Genomic DNA, 21,727 nt, shown 5'->3' on the forward strand with positions numbered 1-21,727 from the left:
GATATTAGACACGGCAGTGACAGAGCAAATGGGAAATAAACAGCACAGCTGATCAGGACAACTGGCAAAGGATGCAAGCAGCATATCCAGAAGTGGTTAAGAGTGAAAAATACCCACAACATTTATTTGTAGGAGCTTAAATGGCTTCTCTCTAAAAACATAGCAAGATCCTCCCTGACTCGCCTCTAATCAGACGGAACTCTTATAAACCAGTCCCATTCCTATTTCAGCAAACACATCAAGAACTGAATGCTGAATTAGGAGCAGGCATTATTTAATATAGAGCTCCCAGTGGAAGGGGGAGGAGGGAAGGAAGGGCTTGGACTCAGTTTCAACGTGAGAATGACTCAAAACCAAGAAGGATGAACAGTGAGCTGCTGTGTAGCAAATAAAGAAAGCAAACATAGGACAGAGAACCGTTTTCACCAGGCTAATAAAAAGTACTTACTTGAACCATCTTGTCAACAACACACACACACATTCAGAAGAGTACGTACATCCCTCATCGCTGTCCCCTTCCCACATCTCCCTGGATTATTTCAATTCAAAATGAGGAATGTATAGAGAGCAAGGAAGGAACAGACAACCACCAGGACAGAAAACAAAACACTGAATGAGAAGCAGCCTGTTGATGCCCTGCTACTGAACAACTTACAAGATACTAGCCAGAAAATTTCACAAGTCACTATTTTGCTGTTTAATACAGTTGTCTTCTTGCTTAGACTAGTTAGCTGAAATTATAACAGGCAGATCTGTTAAGCATGTTTTGAGGCTAATTTTTACAGAACAATGATACGAACACTGTAAAATTGTGTTGAATGTTGCCAAAGACCAAGGCGGTAAACACCTCACTTGCAAAGAATCTGCTACTGAACTCTAACCACTTCGGATGCTGACTGATCTCTTACTGCTGTTATCGCAGCTTTTTTTTTAGCACTTTATTAATTTTAATAATATTTACACAAAAGAAAGAAAACAGCCTTTATGTTCCTTTTTCCTCCTTTAGTAGGACTTACTAGCCATTAAAAATATATTTTATGCATATAATTCTTCTAAAAAGATCATAGAATTAAACTGAAATATAGGTACTTGCTAGCAACATTATTCCACTCAATTGACAGTCTAGACAAATCCATTACCGTAGCCAATTTAAGGACTGAGATTTCTTTTAGTAACTACAATCCTTCAGAAAAACTTGAAAATACTGAAATATGATGTCTGAACACTCAATTGATCACAACAGATATCTAAATTGGAGCACCAAGTTACAGTAAAGAAGCACCTTGTTGATATCCACTGTGCTGTTACCTCACATTCACGTGTGGGACTTCAGGCAGCACACGGAAAGATGAGTGGTAGGTGCCTCTCTTTTCTTTTTCCTAAAACATCAAGCATTGTATAAAGGAAGAGTTTTCTAACCTTCATCAGGGTCATTTGACCCAAATCTGATACCTCAAATGATGGAGCGTTATTAAAGCATGAGGAACCACAAGCTTCATGCTGCCAAAACAGTGACAGAAATGATCAGTGGTGTGAGAAGTTTGGTTTATTTGAGTGGAACTGGTCAGGGATGATGATAATTATCTGTGAAATGAATATTCATCACATGGGTGAATTCAAGGCTGAATAAGACTTCACTGGAGAGTGGGAATAATGTCAGGGAGAAGTTGGCCAAAGCAGACATGGCTCACTTTATACTGAGGTCTAGTGCAGCTGTATGACATGCAGATGGGTGCCAGGAATTCATGAACTGGAGAAACAGCCTGCAGTAGGCAGACCTATCCCCTATGTTAACTTCTAAATACAAAGCTGAAAATTAGCTAAATAGTTTTTATATCCCTGAAGGCATGTTCAGCCCTACTCCAATAAATACACTATTGCTATTATTTCTGTAAGAAGTAAATAGCACTGACGTATCCAATGCCACCCCCTCCTTTTCTCCACAACTCCAAAATCTTTTTCTGTCAGAGAACATCTTGCTTACTTAGAGTAATAAAAATTTTCAGAGGCAGCCATTTCAAAAGGTACAGTCTGTCTCTGCCAATTTCTTTGCTAGTGGCACAAGCCTCTGGCTAGCTGAAGTGAACACCTGGCAACTTCTTTCTTTTCTTTTTTTAAATAGATGTTATCAGACTGAAAAAAAAAAAAAACCTAAAAGAAAACGTTTGTATGCCAGAAGTCCTCAAATGTTTTTTAAAAAAGCAATGTAGGAAGCAGACTGGACTATTTTGAAGGACCTTTCCTTTCATGACCAAAAATGAGTTGAACAGCTACATGGGGTAACAGAGACTTGAGTACACAGAGAGGAGTCCAACAGGACAATGAAGGAAAAAGGAAACGCTACCTGTATCTTCTGGCTCCAAAAGAGACGGAGTGAAGCTACGACAGCCCTTAACTGCAAACCAGCAGTATTTAAGCAAGTAACTGTAACTAAACCTATCCTGTGGTGAAGGCAGTGGTGAAGGTACGCACAACGTATCACCATCTGTATGACTGCTCTAGAGTCATACGGCAGGCAGGTGTGATCCAGCCCGCTGACCAGAGCTATCGCTGATCTCCTGTCCTGGGCCATCCCTGGGAAGCGAGCCAAACTTTAATACGGGAGAGTACCATTAAAGTAGTAAAAGTGTGGGGAGGAGGCCAAGAGATACTTTAAAAACATGCGCCAATGAGATCTTCAGAAGTCTGATCCAGCAGCTAGGACATAAAGGTGGACAAATAATTCAGTAAGTAGTTGGGGTTTTTTAATTGTCTGAAAGCAGATTCGTTTTCTAAGCATAGAATAAAAGCAAACTATTAGCATCCTTCTCCCCAAACACCTAAGCTCTACAGATCAATAGCCAACAATTAATTGCAAACATTAAGTAATCACTACTACAATATCAGCTTAAACTCATGTCACACCTATAAGCATAATTCTCACTGATACCAGGAAGAACTGCATCCCTAGAATCAACAGTTCGATTAATCCTTTGAGAATCTGTATACAAACCAACCCAACCAAATAAATCCTACAAATATTTCCTATTATACACTTCTGACAAAACACTACTCAAGGTTATATATTGACACATGACACATGACAATTACATACATATGTAATTTGTAACATACTTTGTTGTTAAAGACAGAAAGATTATTTTCTGATTTACAGTAGTATGACTAGTGAAGTCAAAGGACTGATTGCATACAGAATTAGTATTAAAAACAGACCTGTGGTTTTCATATTTTAACCATAAGCAGAAATATAAAATTAATTTTCTCCTGTATCTCTACAGAAAGATTCTACAGAAAAGAAACAGTCTTAATCCAAAGACCAAAGCAAAATACAAAACTGCATGTCAGATAGTTTCTCTTAAGACTAAAAACCCCAAACCCATAAAAATTAATGCATTAATTTATTAAGGAATTTAATCATTGGGAAATTAATTTTTAAGAAGATCAATAAAACCCCCAAAATATCTTAGAAAATCCCTCAAGCTAAGTTTAAATGTTGAGGAAGCAATGAAAACCATGAAGCAGCCGTCAAAATACTGTCTTGGCATAATGCATTCTTGAATAAAGGTGCCTAAGTTAGTGTATTCCGTTTTAGCTTTACCCACAGAAGTAGTATAATGCTGGAAGTTTTGCCTGTGCTAACTGGTTAGGTGAAGGATATGCTTCGTCCTTTGGCACAGACACAAGTTGAGTGTGTTCTGACATTAAACTGTGTTGTGCTCAATAAGATCGTGCAAACAGATAGTCCAGTGAATGTATTACTCTCTTGCTCATTTTACTTTTTTCACTATAACTCACTAAATATTACTGAATACAGAACTGACTCAGAAAAGTTGGATACACAGGAGGAGAAAAGAAATATAATTAAAGGAACAAAGATACCCGTTATGTGACGGCAGTCACAGTGGGAGGAGGAGTGGCGTCAATGCACATAGGTACGGTGTGTTCACCATTATTTTTACAACAGGTAACAGACAAGATGGTCACCCAAGATCTGCTCACATGAATGAAGATTTATCCAGTAAGAACAGGCAAATAATTTCCTTTTCTCCTTTCTCAATTGAAATACAAGGATTTTTTCAAACCATGCCCTTCTCTTCATGAATTCTGTATTTCCTTCCAGAGAGTCAAAGATAAATGAATTTTGTAATCCGTCCCCAAGTAGAAAATGAGAAAAGGGACCACAGCGAGAGGAAATCACTAACACATTTTCCAAGCAGCACAGGGGAATACCTCTGGGGGCAACTATTAGACATTTCTAATATTTATCTACTTAAACTCTTAGTAACCAACTCCAACTGCAAAGAAAAACCCCAAATTGGTCCAAAGTTTGCATGCATGTGCACACACTTCTGATTTCTGCGTTTCCTTTAATATTCTGCATCTCCATATGTACAGCCAAATCTCAGAAAAAAATTCTGGCTATTTTTCTGGACTAAACAGGGTAGGGTACAAGATTGCACCTTAAATTAATGCAGGTAGAACTTGTATTGTACTATGTCGGTACTACACGCATACGCTTCTGTATTTATACAGACATTTGTAGTAACGAGTATGAAAACTCCCACAGAAATAACAAAAGGAAAACATTATTGAGAAATTTGAAAATTAATTCCTGCCTCCAGCTGAACAGAATAACTAATTTTATGTAGGGCAATATACAATCCTTTGTTTTATACTAAAAATTATTAAGTAACAATCAATTGCTTTAATTTCATTACTAGGAAGAATTAAAAGCATGTCCCAAAATTACATTACAGACGACCACATAATCAGTGTCCTGATATGATTTTTATAAAAAAAATCAGAAAGTTCTCTTGTCTATTACAGCAGCATAAGAAGTTACAGAACTGTTTTTCTTCAATAGATGGTGAAATAAAGAGATCAAGCTAGCAGACATCATTAATTTCATGCAAGTGTTTGAAAGGAAGGAAGATGTTTGATATGTTCAAATTGAATTGAGTGCAAATGTTTTAAACAATATTTGAAGTTGCTCTTTGATCAGAATTTAAAAAATTTCATCCCTAAGAAAAGTGCATGCATGTTTCACAGGCCCCAAAAAGACTCCTGAAAAAAGAAAACCACATCTTTTCTGCACTAGTGTTGTTAATTGTGTTTCCAGTTATCATGAATGCTCACTTTTATTATTTACCTCTCTCTTGAACAATATTGAAGTAAATCATGCAAGCCTCTTGCATGATGCCAGAACTACAAAATTCTACAGTTAATCAGTGAAAGCACAAGTAAGCTTCTATTTTTAAGACTCAGAACAAAAATTACGACTAATAAATTGAATGAATTAAGAAATTAACATACCCATAAATGATCACTCACTATGTTATCTGCATTTCCATTTCTATAACTTCTATACATAACAAAATCTACTTCTAGGATACATTTTATTACATTATGCTGTTAAGAAAATCATATGTGAATAATCTTCGGTCTGTAATTTAAAATGAAGCGGAACTCAAGTTTTTATGTACGTCTAAACACTAACCACTTTCCTACTAAAATATTTAGAAGCAGGGGAGCCTTAAGAATTTCCAGCAAATATTTTGCTGCTTACGTTGTTGTGCATAGGAACTGTACACCTGTACCAGGAAGCCAAGACCATCAATACTGGAGAACTGTTAGAAAGTTTAAATAAAACCCTCTGATAAATCATGTAGTTTAAGCACACTGGGCCATTTATTCCCTTACTTAGGTCACTTTTAGACCACTGCATCTTCATTTGCTTGAATGGAAGTAATCTTAAATTATGTTTGAATTAGTGAGAAAGAGTGTGGAAAATCCAGTGAATAAAGAATTCTCCATTCCATAGAAGAATGAAAATTGAAATGAATTTAAAAAACAGATAAAAATAAAAATAGATTAACCTCATTTAGCTTAACTAAAAACAATTTTATTAACAGAAGTTTTGCAGAACAGTTCATGAATTTGCAATGAATTTTTCTCAATGTTTAAGATTACGCTGATTTTTCCCTCTATGGTAGCCTCCTAACAGCAAACACTACATATTTTTGTAAGCGCGAGGACTGACTACATTCCACCCATTCTAGCAGGCCGCTTCTGTTGCCTTGCTGCTTGTCCAAAAGGCAGCAGGAGCACGTTCATGTGGTCCCATTATGCATGCTTTGCTCTTAGAAATGCTATCTAAATGCTTAGACGTTTAGAAATGCCATCTACAGGAAAGGGGAATAACCTTGAGCATCTCTAGGTTTTTAAAGTTGATTCACTCTTCTTTATTATTTGTTTTCTATTATTTTAATTCCAGGAAAAGTGCCTTACTAGTAAAGCGATGCAAACAACGGCTGAATCATGAAATACAGCACTTGCCGTTTAGTTTCTTTGCAAGGAAAGCTCTACACAGTCCACGCTACACTTCTGTGTTAAGAAAGTGCTAACAGCAGGGACATCCAGATTCTTCTCCACTCCCAGGTATACAGGGAAGGGTGATTTTGGCACTTCAGTCTCAAAGACGGGCTTGTCCTACTTCCAGGGGCCATGGGCAGCATAACCTGATGCTGCTTCTCTTTAGCTAATAACAGCTTCCTCTAGAGATCTCTGCTGTCTGTAAAGCACGGTAACAGTCCTGGCTCACATCATTGGGATTTTCCTGGCAGTTCAAAAATCATGCGTGAAGCTAAGCACCTTATGTCAATTAAGTCAGTGGCAACACTGAATCTAGCTTTTCAGATACTACCGTTTTCAGTTATCAGAAAAAAGACTAGGACTTCTGTAATAGCTTGTTTCTGAGCACTATATTTCAGACAGTCCAGTTGCTAATGTTCTTTCTTACAGATGCAACATTTGTAGCAATTATGAATTCCAGTACACTAATACTGAATAAAGCATAGTTAATCCTTCAAAAATTTTACAAAACTTAACATTTACGTCTCATTAGTCACCGTGCTAATATTATCATTTGAATTCGCTGGCTTCATAATCTCTTGGTGATTTTCACAGCAACTGTTTATATTTTGATATGTGACTTTTCTAGGTCCTCAGATTATTTTTCCTGAGGTTACAGCTGGAAGTGACTATATCAACCTTACTCAGTATTCACTGTTTCGTTATATAACTGGTGCCTGGGGGGGTGGTGGTGGTGGTGGTGAAAGAATCGGTCTGCTGGTGTTAAACATTACCTTATTCCTTCCTTGCTGTTTTTTTCCGTCTGAGCTAAAGATACTTCATCCACTTGCAGAGCATTCCTAATGAGTGACAGTCAGCAGGAAACTGATTTTTGAGTAGCTTCCAATAAAACTGAAACTTTGAAAGGAGAACCTTAGATTTAAGTCACATTCACAATTTATTTCACATAAATACCTATAGAACTAAGTTCAGAAGTATTTGAGTCTCACTCTCAAAAGAAAAACTAATTCAAGCTCTAAATGAGTTAGGATACACCCCCCCTGCTATTTATCCAGATACGCAGCAATGTCATCGACTCACTGAGCTACTTCTTGACAGTTCTTTATTTTGAGAGGTACAAAATCTTCTGACAGATACATAATTGAGAAACCCTGGGAAGAAATGTTATTTTGTTTCAGCATCTGCTCTATGAATGAATATAAGCAAAGCAGATTTCTAGTTCCAGAAAATAAGACAGCTCTTCTTTGTTTCAAAAAGAGTGACATAAAAGACACAGCAAGAGTACGTATATTAAAATGGCTTGTAGAAGTGCAGAGCCATTCACTGGTTCCCATGTTCTGTAATGCTCGCTTCGACACTCTGTCTTGATGTTTGTTCATATCTTGGTTTTAACTTACGACAGATCTTCTTGGGCACTTTTAAGTGTTATAGGAAGGGGCTCTATTAATATAGCAAGAACATTTCACAGATATAATTTCAGGCTTAGACAAATAGAATTCCAAAACATATTAACTCAAAAGTTTAAGCCTCTGCTGTGGATATTCCATTAGTATTGGGCACAGGTTACTGTAAGGATTGCTATATCTCGGTTTCTGTTGCACTGGCTGGGTTACTCTCCCCTTCTGATTTTTATTTCTATGATTTCTGGCATTTTACACAATGGAAAATTGGTGAGTCAGAAAAGAGAATGGAAATTAGGATTGTCATTTGTATCTATACACTGACAAATGGATTGTTAAGCTTGTGTAACATTTGGAGGATGCTTTTTTATTCCTTAGATGAGATTTGTTAGCAGGGGATTGGAAATGCACTGTGATCCTTCTCTAGTTTATTTCCTTTCTCAGTAGTTTTTTTCCCTCGCTTTTCCCCTTTCTCAGATATTCACTTTTTAAATCAGAAGAATTACTTATGAGAATGAAACTATTTTTGATCACATAAGGCATTTTTTTCACTGAGATGATGGCACATACTATAAGATTGGAAGCAGCATTACAGTAGTGGTGACAGCAGGTTGCAAGCTTTTGTAGCACAGTCATGATCTAGGAAGGGAGCACCCGCTTCAGCCTTGTGGGAAAAGAGTCCCTCTGCACATTCAGTTTGCTCATGTGTTTTGATTTGATGAGGGGAAGGAAAAGTATTCCCCCCGTGAGATTTTAAATGAAGCCACAAACATACAGTTTCCTCACCCCAGTTATTCCAAGGAGAGAAATTTCCAATTACTTGGCAAATCAAGAAAGAATATCCAGAGGGGGTCTGAATCTAACTGCAGCTTTTCCTTTCCTTTAGAGTTTGCAGACACTCCCCACATCGAGGAGAAGGCTGCAGTCCAGGAAGCCACAGGGAACCGCTCATCGCACTGTTTTTCTCCGGGTGACAGTAACATCACCATGATTAGAACACAACTAGCCAAACAAAGCATGGCTCGGCACACCAGGAATCCCTGTTTCTGCAAGGGAATACAGGAGGAGACGATGCACTAAAGCTTTAGGAGTGTGGAGTCTTTCACTCTGCCTCATATGTAATTTTTTTTTGGATAACATGAAGCTCATAAACACTCAGACCAGATGGTGTAACATACAGCAGCAGGAGATGGAGCTTATTAGCTATCGCTTCCTTCCGCTAGTATACAGCCCAGAAATCTGAAGGACCTTTAAATCACCCTCTGCTGAAAGCTGAGTCCCTTTCACGAGACAGTACGAGGGATGTATTGTGTGCCCTTACACAGACATCACTTCTTCATTATGCTTCAAGTCCCTGCTCTAAAGTATGCAGGGACAAAACACAAACTAAGTTCCCAGAAGATTTTCTACAATTAGCAAAATAATGTTGTAGATGACACTAAAAGTCTAAAATTTAAATGTCTGGCATTTGCAAACAAGTGAGAAAAGATTCTAATAATACAAAATACCTCAACAGTTTTGATACAAGACCTGTCCAGTAACAGTATGTTACCAGAAGTCTTCTATATTATTTTTGTATTTTCTTCCTTAAATTACAGAATTCAAGAAAAGTGCTTGCAAAAAGAATTGCTTTCCTTTGTAATCAGCCTCCCTCTTCCAGAACTCAGGAATGCTTCATTCCACTGTGCTACAATCACCACCCACAACAACTTAATACACAGCTCTAAACAAATTATGCAGCTGAAAGGTTAAAAAAATTCCCATCCTTCATTAATCCACAAATCTCATCATAACGAAAACACTGGGAACAAGAGAAGTAAATAACTACCCAGCTGAAGAGTTCAAAACTACCACATTTCTAAAAGCCTGCATAGCAGTAGTTCTTTTAAGAGACTTTTTCTTTTCGTTTTACATTTTTTCTTGTCCTTTTCAAAACTAATGATCTCCCCTCCAGCTGCAAACAGAAGAAATGCATTTTACCATGTCCTGTTCACATGTCAATAAATAGCCATTATAATATTCTTTATTTTGATAGCCTTTATCACATGAATACTACTGGCAAAGACTCCAAAGTATGCAACTAGCAGGTAGAGCTATATTGAACTGTTCTACCCTATTCCATAGACCACCAGGTTAGCACTGGTAGGACTTGCGCTCTACCTTCTTAACATCAAGAAGAGTTTGGGGATGCCCTCTGATAAAATTTTTCCCTTCATTAACTGCTCTTTGTGGAAGTTTAAAAGCACAGTGTCCTAAATTCACCCAGGTAAGTGCTCCAAATCTGTATTAAAACGATGAAAAACGATGCCAACAGAATGGCTGTGAATTTCCTCTGGGAGGGCTCAAGTCCACAAACTTGTGGTATGTTAGAGTATTATTCTAGTGTTACACATACCAGATTAAGAGGAGAAGCCAATAAAGATTGGCTTTTTTACCTTTACACATCATTTAAAAATAGTCATTGAAATAAAAAGCACATGCTAGATACAGCCCAAATTCAACTCTCCATGGCCCCGATACAGACACAAAGCAGATCTGCTGCCCCGAATGGATTTACATAATTCTGAAATCAAAGGAGAATATGGCTATAATGTAAAAAGCTTTTGCTACTTCACAGATGACAGAAAACCATCATGACATTTTCCTGACAGGACAATTTCCTACCAGTGCTTGTCAGCACGCCTTATATTTATGTCTGTGATGATAAGTAAAACTGTTTCTGACTAGTCATATGATGTTAAGAGTTACATGTGTTTAAATTTTCCTTCCTGGTAAGCTTAAATTTGCTGAACTTTTAAGCATAGCAAAATAGACTGCCAGTTTCTGCACCCCACATGCAGTTTTTCCTTTCTAGGGAAAGAAAGTGCTTTTCAGCACTGGAACATTTCTGTTGCCCACATTTCCTCACCACTGGTAGAACATAACAGAGAGCAGAAATGAGAATTGGATGGCAACAGCAGTAAGCTAAAAAAAAAAAAAAAAATCACGGATGAAATAGAAGTGGCCTTAGGCTGAAGAGCACAGCTTTCTCACATTGTGACCCAGGCCTCTTCATGAAGCCAACAGAGTTCATTTAAGGAAGATTTTGAACATTTAGCTGGATCAGTTTACCTATTGCTCCTGAGGATAATTTTATATACCTTCTCTACAAAACATTTAATATGTTACCAATCTGAAGCTTTTGTCCCACAAAAAACTTTTCCTTACTTCTTGGGCTAAAAGTAGAATAGGTCAATCCTTTGTGAAGCACTCTAAAATGTCATTTCCCAGAATACTAGTAATGCTGGGTTTTTTCACACAGATTTACCAGAAAATATTTTCTGTTGGATCCTCCTGCTAGGAATAACTCCAGTTTGCCTTGCCCATAATGCAGTTCAATGTATTTATCTTGCCAGGAAATACACGTTTGTCTAACCAGAAATTTACCGCCGTATGCTCATATTGTTAACGATCAATAAACTTTATCATGCCAATGACTCAATCCCAGATGCTTATCCTATCAGGAATTAATTCCTCTAAACTAGTGTTTTCTATGACTCTATAATTAACCTAAAAGCCATAAAGCTGTTTTGTACTGCCAGTATTTGTAGAGTACAGCTCCTTTCATATTTACTTTGGTGGAAACAGAGAAAACCGTGGAAGAAAACAGTTCTAATGACGTAAACAGGTCAGAAATAAGCTAGAAGTGTAATCTATGTATGGTACAACTACGAGAACTTTTTTCCTCGCAACCAGGTCCATCAATGAGTTTCCTAGCAAGAGCAACATTTCTGACGACTTCTGCCAATTCTACCCCGTCTCTTTCAAGTACAAAACACTGTGTTTACCAATTCTTCCAAGAATTAATTTACTGTGTTTGCCAATATCCCCAAACTATATGATATTGGGTCTGCCAGGAATTCACTTCATAAGATCTTCTTGCCAGGATGAGCTATTGCAGATTTACATATCTTCAGATAAACAAGACTTTGAACGTTCCAGTGACTAAGAGAATTCATTTTAAGATGTACACATTATGCAATTAGCACTGACTCTTCAGGAGTCAATGACACTTTGTCAGGAGAGTTTTGTATCTCCTCACATTGAGTTGTTAGGCCAGTGAAACTTAGCTGAGCTTGAAACAGTCTGTAGTGTTATTTGTTAAATCTGGAGTTGTCAGATAACTACAAGTTTCTGATGCAAATAACTCAAGACACACAATTTATCTTGCACTGGACTCTCCATGAAGGACATCAGTACCAGACCTCAAGAACAACACCTAGAAATCATTGCTTAATCAATAGATTAATTCTGTACCTACTGGGTTTTTTTTCTTCCTATTCCTATCTATAAGATGTGTGAAACCAACCAATAAACCATTCTTCTTTGAAGAGTAAGGTTTGAGATGCAATTTCAGGAATTCCACGGAGTACAAAAATATTGAAGCAGTTGAGTATTCTATATTTGGGTATTGTTTTCAATCTTTAAACCAAAAATTTTTGTAATTTGCAAGAACACATGGCCTTTCAAACAAAGCTTTGACACAAAAAAAATATTTTGCAAAATACTAACAGTGCTATTCAATTCTGTAGGATATATTTGAGAACTCTGAAAATGTTTCCTTTGAGTTCGTGCCATGTGGAGTTCTGGTTTATACAGATTGTCTATATATGCAAACACATAAATACCCACATGTAATGACTTTACATAATCTCAGATTTCAATTGAAACTTTTCATAGAAATAAATCCTCAATATTGATAGTAGCAATGAAATAGTCAAACTGCTCATAACAAAAAACTCCACAGAAATTGCTGAGATACATCAGTATTTTGAAGCAATAGATCACATTTTACTCTGACTATTTACTAAATTCAGATGACTGCCCAGTCTAATTTATATAACCTACTATGCTTAAGTAGCCAATAGAAATTCTTCCAGTTTCCATAAACATCTAAACTGGTGATTCTTTTCACAAAACTAACTAGATCAGTACAGATACACCTACACTTGTTCCTGTTATAAACTTCTCTTTATTATTTTTTTTTTATTCTGAAACAATTTTCTTCTCACATTCCGTCATCAGAGCTTGTTTGATTGCTATCTCACCCTTCATCATTATCACTTCATTCATGACTGTTACTACGTGTCTGTTTTCTCATCTATTCTCACACCTTTTGCAGATGAAGTTCACGGATTTTATCCTCACTGTGCAATCCATTAATTCATCACACCTTACGTACATGGTACTATTTCAGTTGTAGCTAGTAGCTAGTGAAGAATATTACGTCACCACCTGGGGATAAAACTATGGATGCCCCTTTAGCTTTCATATGTAGAATTTTTTTATGCAATAGTCTTAAGCAATGGCATGGTACGGCGCTCTCCTTGCAGAATAATCCTCTTCGAAAAAGGGCGCTGTGGGCTTTTTGGTTTTGATTTTTTGGGGATTTTTTTACATTCCAAAGATGTGCCAAACATGAGAAAAACTTTGTTAAAGATTCCGATGAGGAATTTTAGAAAAGAATGCATTTAAAACAAATTCCATCTGTAGTTTTATGGGTTCATGCCAGATTCAGAGTTCAAAACTAAACCTGATTTTTTTTCTGGTATTGACTGAGCAACTACCAAGACTCGCCAAGAACTCTCCAACTCCCAGGCCCCATACCGTGAAACCTGGTGTCCTTTTGGAAATAACACACTAGAACGGTCATCAAATCAAATTCTGGCTGAAGTCTGAAATTTTACACTGAGCTTTACAAACTTTTTTGCTCTTTTTGAATTTTGAGCTCAACCGGTTTTATATTTCAAATCTCTGTTGCTTGCCAGGCCAAACGTTTAGATTCAATTTGTGGCAGAGGAAAACTGTATGATTTCAAACAGGAGAAAGATACAGGGATGAATTCACGGGAAGCCAAACAGATATACTTAGCAGTGCAATTACTAACTCAGTTATACCAAACTGAATTTGTCACAGGAGAAAACTATGATTTCTAGTACAACAAGCGAAGTTCAACTCCATCCTTACAAACCAGTACACAAGTACATGTTTTTAAAAACGCTTTTATGCTCAATAACACAGTAAAGCAAGCAGTATATATTAAATAATAATATACTGACCTAGACAATTCAGGAAAGAAGGTGCCTAGAGGTAAGCAAGTATTTAAGTGCTGCCCTGCGTATTGAAAAACTATTGTAGAGGCTTAAGTGATTTTCTATGAACATAGACATCAAGCCTCATACTGCAGTTTGAAGCAGTACCAGACTGTATTGCTTCCAAGAAGAAAAATACCAATGCTTGTAAAATAGATGATCTGCTAATTCATACTGTATCTCGTAAGAATGAATTTAAATGGAAAATCATGGGGCATATACATTTCCAACAAAATCATCTTACAACATGAGTGTAAAATACTTGTTGGTCTGCACAAGCATAAATCTGATTCGTAACAGGCCAGTCCTGAATAAGTGAGGGAAGTTCATGACTGACAACTTCTTGCAGAAACGCACACTAATTTGACCATTTCTCCAAAATTATTAATGCGATTGCTTTCAGAGGCACTGTTCTGGAAGAATAAATTCAACATATGACACACAGGCTGGTTTCTTATGCCTACGATAGAGTGACTGCAATCCTTTTATATGTGTCCAAGCTAGTGATGCTACAGCTAGCATGAATACCAATAGCAGCAAAGCTTTGCAAACAGGGAGCTCTTCAGAGGCCTAGGTCAATGCAGAGGTTATGCTTTCATAGCCACAGTTATCAGTAATGAGGTGGTTGCTTTACATACATCTACAAGTACATTTACATCATCTCCAGTTACAACAATATAGCCATAACTTAGTTAACCAAACTCTCATAACATGTTCAAGATCAAGTCATTTACAAAGAATCAAACATGTAAGTCGAGTTTTCTATACAACACTTTGTTGAAATCTGTATTCGTGACTTTTTCTTTCCCAATATTGCAGTTTTGTACGTCTTTGGAGGGAATATATGTACCTGGATTGAGGCTATCTCTGGCAGCTAGGTATTATTTCTCCCGTGAATTATAGGTACTTTCAGACAACACCAGTATTATAAAAGTAACTGGATTCAGAATATCTGCAGTAAAACCAAAAAGGCTGCAAGAGCTATGTAGCACAGCTATTCTAATTTTTGCATTAATTTACACATCACAGAGGAGACAAATTTTCCAGCTTCAAAAAGCCCATTTTTTATTTTCTTGTAAAAAAAGAAAATTTTTATAATATTCAGAAAATTGGAGAAGGCTTTTCTGGGTAAGCGGTGAGGGATTGGGTTGCTTGGGGGGGGGTGGGTGGGTGGGTTTTTTGTGTGGTTTTTTTGGTTGTTTTTTGGGGTTGGTTTTTTTGGTGTGGGTTTTTGGTGTTTTTTTTTTTTTTTTTTAATGAGTACCAAAATTTTTAGCTGAGAAGTACTGGCCACGCTATAACGGATCTATTTAACCACTTCCTGGAAGAGCAGGGAGTGACTGCCCCTGGAACCTTGTTGCTGTTACCTTTAAGGGGACAGGACTCTCGCTGCTTCTGACACGCACTCTGATTCCTAAAAACATTCTTCCTACCCCACCATCTTGCCCAAATTTGTGACAGAGCTGAAGGCAACAGATAAGCCACTTGTCTGTACAAAGTGTGTTAAAGGCAGCACGTGGGTTTCCACAAGCAGTAGTCCATCAGGGAATGCTGCAGTAAATTCTGTTCATTTCCTTCCTTTTCTTTAGTCTTAGTCTTTAGCTTTTATCTCTAACCAAACAGTAGCTTTTCCTAACCTTAGCTCAAGCATCATAAGCTCTCAAATATCTGTCCTAGACTTCTGTCTGTATCATGCAAAAGGCTAAAAAAGAACCTTAACTGTTGCTTTTTTCTTACAATACACTAATTATCTTCAGTTTTTAAATGACTTGGTTATTTATATGATCAGACATTTTGTTAGGAGAGCTGTTGCATTTGAATTCATTCATAGGCTTTGAAAGCACATGCAGAGATAGCCTACAAGCTTGACATTGACTTTATACCAAAATGCACACAACATATGCAAAGGTAGTAAATAATTCATTAGTCAACATTAGTAAGAAGAGTAGCTACTACTAAAGAAATATTTATCTATAGCTATCATGTGATGGTCTCCAGAATACCAGTCAGTCCATCCTGCTAGAAAAGCAATTTTACTTCAAAAAAACACTTCCTAAATTTCTGATATTACAGCATGGTTAAAAATAGGTAAGAAATGGGTTGTCACTACAAGCCTTTGAAAACAAAATGTTTGCTTGTCTGCTGACATGATATTGTTTCATAGTAAGTAATCAGAACGTAATAACCATAATTAGTAGATAAGATAAACAATTTACCTTGCGTGGACTGGTCAATGGTTTTTCTTTTTCTGCTATGACTGTTATAGTTAAGTCTTAGCTCTTGGCTATATTCATTCAGAGTTTCTCTTGAGTCATAAGATTGCCTTTGCTTTCTCCCATCTTCACTTTCATCTGAAGAACTTGTGTAAGTTAGATCCACTTCGTGTTTAACTTTTGACAGTGGCTGGTAGGGTTTGCAGTCCATCTGCTCCATCTCTGATTAAATAGGCTTAAAGTCATGAAAACAAGCAACTGGAACTCCTTGAGAAAATAGTCCTGGGAAAAAAAAAATAAAACAACAATAACCCATTTCAGATATCACATATAAATTTAGCTCACAAAGGACCAATTTTATTTTTAGTTGATAGAAACCAATTAAATTGTATTAACATCACTATAATTCAGGAAAGAATCTGAACATGTCTTATTTTACTGTTTTTCTTTTTAAAAATAGAATTAAAATAACAGCAGCTTGAAGAAAAAAAAAAACAACCACCAAATCTTAAACACTATCCCATTAGACCAAGCGATAACTGTACCTTATACACAAAATATGTTACAAAAACGTATATTTGGTATTAAAGCTAGGATGGAACAGTTACTATTTCTCTAAAGGGATGCATATTCATCCTAAGTGAAAATAACATTTTGTATCTTTTAAAATATGAAGCCTAGAAAACAGAAAATTCACTCTTTTGAAGTATTTTCTGTAAATTAAATTACATTTAATCAAGAATAAGAGATTTCACACTTTAGAAAACCACCAGACTTAGTAAAAACAAAAAAACACCACACCGTTACTCTACGAGAGCATATGAGGGTTCAGAAATGGACATTTTCGCAGTTTGCAGTTTTATATATCATTAAAATGATGTTCAAATCCAATATCATTAAAATCAAGCGGGTTGCAACTGCACATGCAACTGGTGCACTTGTCCTGTAACCTTGCCTTCATGAAGATGTTTCCGTCGTTAATTTTAAGACAAACTCTGCGATGAAATAACAGGGGTTATGGTACGCCTTTTACAGCAGCATGGTTCACAAACAGGGAGCTCTGTTAAAATAAGTTTGGGTGGGGTTTTTTGGTTTTTTTTTTTTTGGTTTTTTTTTTTTTTTAGATTAACAGATGCTATTAACCTAGAAAAAGAAATGTAACAAAAAAGGCAACTGTAAATATTATTGCTAGATGACCAAAACCATAGAAGTTAAAAGACATTTTGCTTAATTAAAAAGCAATTGCTCACAGCTTCTTAATGATTTGAAGGTCAGCAGCAGAGGGAAGGAGGGAAGTAGGTTTAACACCCAGTTTGATATCAGCCCATTTCCCATCTGCAACAGACTTTTAACCCCGTACATTGCCAGCTGTGAGCGTACAATATGAACCTCCAAAAGCAACCACAGAAAAAGTGAAAACTCACAAAAGGCAAACGTAAAAAAACCCACAGAAAGCACTTGTTAGAGGGCTATAGAGAGATGAGTTTCACTTCTGAAATTGTCTGAATTTTTGAGAAACAACTGATGGTAGCTATCACTGTGTTCCAGCACAGCAAAACTTCAGCTCCTGCTTGTGTGTCCTCCCAATACTTTTGAAAGGACTACCTTCCTGAGCAAGAGTGGAAAACACTGCATGTGGCGTGAAGAGGGAATAAGGCTTCTAACATGGTAACGGAAGAAGAAAAGCCAGGCCCACAGAACCCCTGGAGGGATGACAGGAAGGGAGACAGACCACTACAGCAGAAGTAACACCATGGAGTGCATGCCTTCCCTTCCCCACATTTCAGGATGCTATCTGGAGAAAGGATAAAGACACATCTTTGCTTGAAACACTAAACCTCAGGGAGTTTTATCCAATCGTTTAACCTGAGATGGAACAGCTCTTCAGAAGCAAATAGCACCTGGATAAAGAGCTCTAGCACAGTTCACATCTCCTGCTCAACAAAGTGGGCTTGAAAGTGCCCAAGTCAATAAAAAACTCTTCGAGAGAGAGAGAACTAAAAAGACAAACTAAGGAGCTGCCAGTCTGCCAGAGACCAAGGCTGGCTGACAAGTATGTCACGGGCCTTCAGCAAAGAACACAAGTTTTTGTGCTCTGGATTGATCACACCACATCAAGTTGCTGTTAAGATGCTTCTGTAAGCAAGTTACTAGTAAGCACTATTTGCTTCTCAAAAGCTATTTGCCTAAATAATTTACTGTTATTTGCCAACATTGTCTATTATTGCTTCAGAAGTTCAGTACTTATTTTATAAGTTGCTTTAATAGTCTGATCCGCGACAGAAGAACACAAAGGTGCTGTGACTTACAAGCACAGGGTTGGCTTAAAAGATTACCTGATGGTTCTGTAGAAATGGTTACTGACAGGAAAAAGCCTTCCTATATATCCTGTCTGACAGAACAAATGGAGACGATGCTATAGAAGCCCCAGGAAAATAAGGAGAAATTAAGGGCCTCTACTAAGAAGATGCAGTAGACAAGAAATAAATTTTGCCATGAAGGCAACAAGCGCAAGCAGCCTCAGACACACGTGGCACATCCCACTTTCAAAAGCATAAAACAATGAACCCGACAAATTTAGCTCATTACTGGAAAAATTAGTAGTATACTTATGCACTTTGACTCACAGAAAAAAAAAAATACACAGAAGTTCCTCCTAAAAGATAACCTTGCTGTGCATCTATTTTGCGGGAGGTTTCAATAGTGACTTTTTTTTTTTTTTAAACAAGTAACAAAAATTTATTAGGATGCACAGAGACCTGTAAAACTTAGGCTGCAGAAAACCAACTACTTAACAAAGATTTATTTTTAGTCTTTTAAAACAAGGTTTAATAACCAAAGTCCTTACTTTTTGTGAGAACAGTTTGTGGCAGAAATACATTTAATGATGTTATCCAAGGCAGTAGACAGACCAAATCATTTAATGTAAGCAATTAATATTAGATTCATTACACGTTCCAGGTCCTTCTCTTCTACTGTGATACTTTCATATGTGCTATCTTTTCATGTGTAAGGATGTGCATATTCTCAAATCTAAATTAATGTAAAAGCTCCATAAAATATCCCCTTAAAAGCTGTAATTTTATTATTCCTTATTATGTAAGGGCAAGAATGATTAAAAAACACGATCAGCTTATGAGTGTCACAACCTTAGCATCACGTTCCCCCTGCTCGGGGACTCTACTACTGTCTCCTGCCATTGTCATACATGACCACATTTCCAGCTGCAGGGGTGCAAAGGCCTGGCACATGTGTGTGAAGCCACAGCTCAACTTTGCTCAGCCTAACATTGTCCATCCACCCACGTAAGCGCCAGGCTGTAATACTCGCCGTCTTCAGTGCACGCTGCACAAGCCCAGGAAGACTTAACGTGAAGTTTTACACCCTTTACGGCAGACGGATGCAGACACAGATGTCACGCAGACAGATCCCGAGTGGCCTACTCATTCACCACCTGAAGGAAGAAAACCTTCAGCTCACCTGGCTAACTCTTCCCTTCCCATCCCACCCAATTTTACCAAAGCCATCTAAAACACAGTGGCACTAATGGCTCGCATAAGGACTGGAGATACAGCACCAGAGCGTCAAATGTCACAGTAAACTTCGACTTCCTTTCACATATGGACTAAACTTGCGCTTCCTTTATTTTCGCTTAGGGCATTAATGTCTCATAAACCCACAGCTACCTGGCCTGATATGAAAGCAGGTGATAAATCATTTGCAAGAACTGGAAAAATACTTCATAAAATTTTTCATCAAAAAATGCTTTTATGAATCAGGAACACATGATAAAAAACCAGATCAAATCTTCAAGTTTTTCTACAGTAAGAGATTAAGTTAAATTTAACAAGTGATGGTATGTTAGGATAACCTGAATTTAAACACTGGCAATCAAATACTTTAACCTTATTTCTTATTTTGTTTAGAAAAAGACAACACAATAAGCAACTCAAAATGCTGGAATAGGGCAGGAGTACAAAGAATATTGCCTGGATGTTTACACAGGTTTATTCAAATAACTGGTCTTCAAGTAACTAAACAAAATACCCAGCCGATCAATATCCAGTTGACCTTGTCAGCAAAATGATAAAAATGATAAAATCATAAAACCTTACAGTTCCTGTAAGGGACCTTTGTGTAGTGTCTTAATGCTCTCGTCCTCACAAAGAATAGCACTTTTCTGACCTTTCCATCACTGTTCTGTCATTGAAAGGTTTCACAAAATATTTAACAAAACAAAATTATAAAATATATACATATTTTATGTTTATTACACATATAAACATATTAATAAATGAAACATATAGTTAGGCATGGAATAGCAAGTAACTCTCAACCATGCTTTAAAATAGATACCATATACGGTTTACAGTCAGATTTGTAGAAGGATACACAACTAATCATTAAAATTCACAACAAAACACACTTGCAAATTCAAAAAAAGTCAAAAAGCTCTATTAGATGGGAAAACACCACCTTTTAAATAATGGAACTAATATAGATATGCATATGGATTTATATTTTTAATGTATGATTTATGCAACTTTCTAAATGCATGTTGTACGTGTTATTACAAACTATTTTCACATGTCACTTGCATCAAAACCCTCTTACGTCAAGCACCTAACTTTCATGTTCTGCTTAGATCAGAATCCTCCTTGCTCTGAAGCACAATAACATTAGGATAACTGTGGCTTATGAGAAAGCCTGTGATGAGGCTGTTTGCAGTGCACATACTAATCAATAGGTATTCTACAAGAAAACTCACTGTACGCATTTATACTGCATAGAGGTTCTGTACTCAAATACAGTGATGCCACAGAGGTCACGTTACTTTAATAGTGCTTTGTATAAGTTCTTACCAGGCTGCTCTGATAGGGTGCCCATTTAATGAGGAGATTTCCATACTGATTACCCACCATCAACCCCGTCAAATCACCAGTGGCATAGCCAGTTGGACCAGCAAGTCCAGACTTATTTGGAGAGGTCAGGATACGGATGATAATGAGTATCACGTAGCTGAACAGGGTCTTCCGGAAGCTTACAAGAGTAAAAACATGAAGAATTGTAACCTTTTTTGGCCTCAACTAAGCATTATGTCCAATACTCAGATATTCCAAACTCCATGGAATTAAAATGTAATTGCAGTTATGATGCTAAAATACAACCAGGAAACACTCCTTGTTTGCATATATTCAAAACCTAAATTCAGAAGGCAGTCTCCTGTAATTCTGTTTTTCATTCTCAGAGGGCCGTTCAATCAGCTACAAACCCCAGCTCCATATTTGCTCAATTCTCTCCTGTATTTCTTTTCTTTCAACATATACCCTTATCTGAAAGCTACCATTTGCTTATTACCTTTGCAGACCACTGCTTTCTGAAAATGAACTACTAAGCAGGTATTTCTGCTCTGGATTGCTGAAGGCAAAAAGAATAGTACCTTTATTCTGCAAGTCTTTTCTGAAATACAAAACTGTAAAATATGAAAGGCAAAACAAAGCAAACACTCTTGATTTAAACCTTTGAGAAATGCAATACCAAGGGGGGGGAGGCGGAGGGGGGGGCAGGAAAAAATATTCCGACCTTGTACATACCTTCAAAACCATATCCC

At 37.1% G+C, this 21,727-nt stretch overlaps 1 protein-coding gene across 1 annotated transcript in view; it reads right to left on the bottom strand.

The window, feature by feature from the left end:
* TENM1 (teneurin transmembrane protein 1) overlaps positions 1–21,727 on the bottom strand; it is a 353,539-nt gene that overhangs the window by 247,026 nt on the left and 84,786 nt on the right. The window contains exon 2 of the mRNA XM_075513171.1: positions 16,120–16,398. Within this exon, the coding sequence (XP_075369286.1) occupies positions 16,120–16,336 (217 nt within the window). The 5' untranslated portion in view covers positions 16,337–16,398. The remainder of the gene's footprint in view (positions 1–16,119; positions 16,399–21,727) is intronic.

Source organism: Mycteria americana, chromosome 10 (assembly GCF_035582795.1).
Source record: "Mycteria americana isolate JAX WOST 10 ecotype Jacksonville Zoo and Gardens chromosome 10, USCA_MyAme_1.0, whole genome shotgun sequence".
Lineage (NCBI taxonomy): Eukaryota > Metazoa > Chordata > Aves > Ciconiiformes > Ciconiidae > Mycteria > Mycteria americana.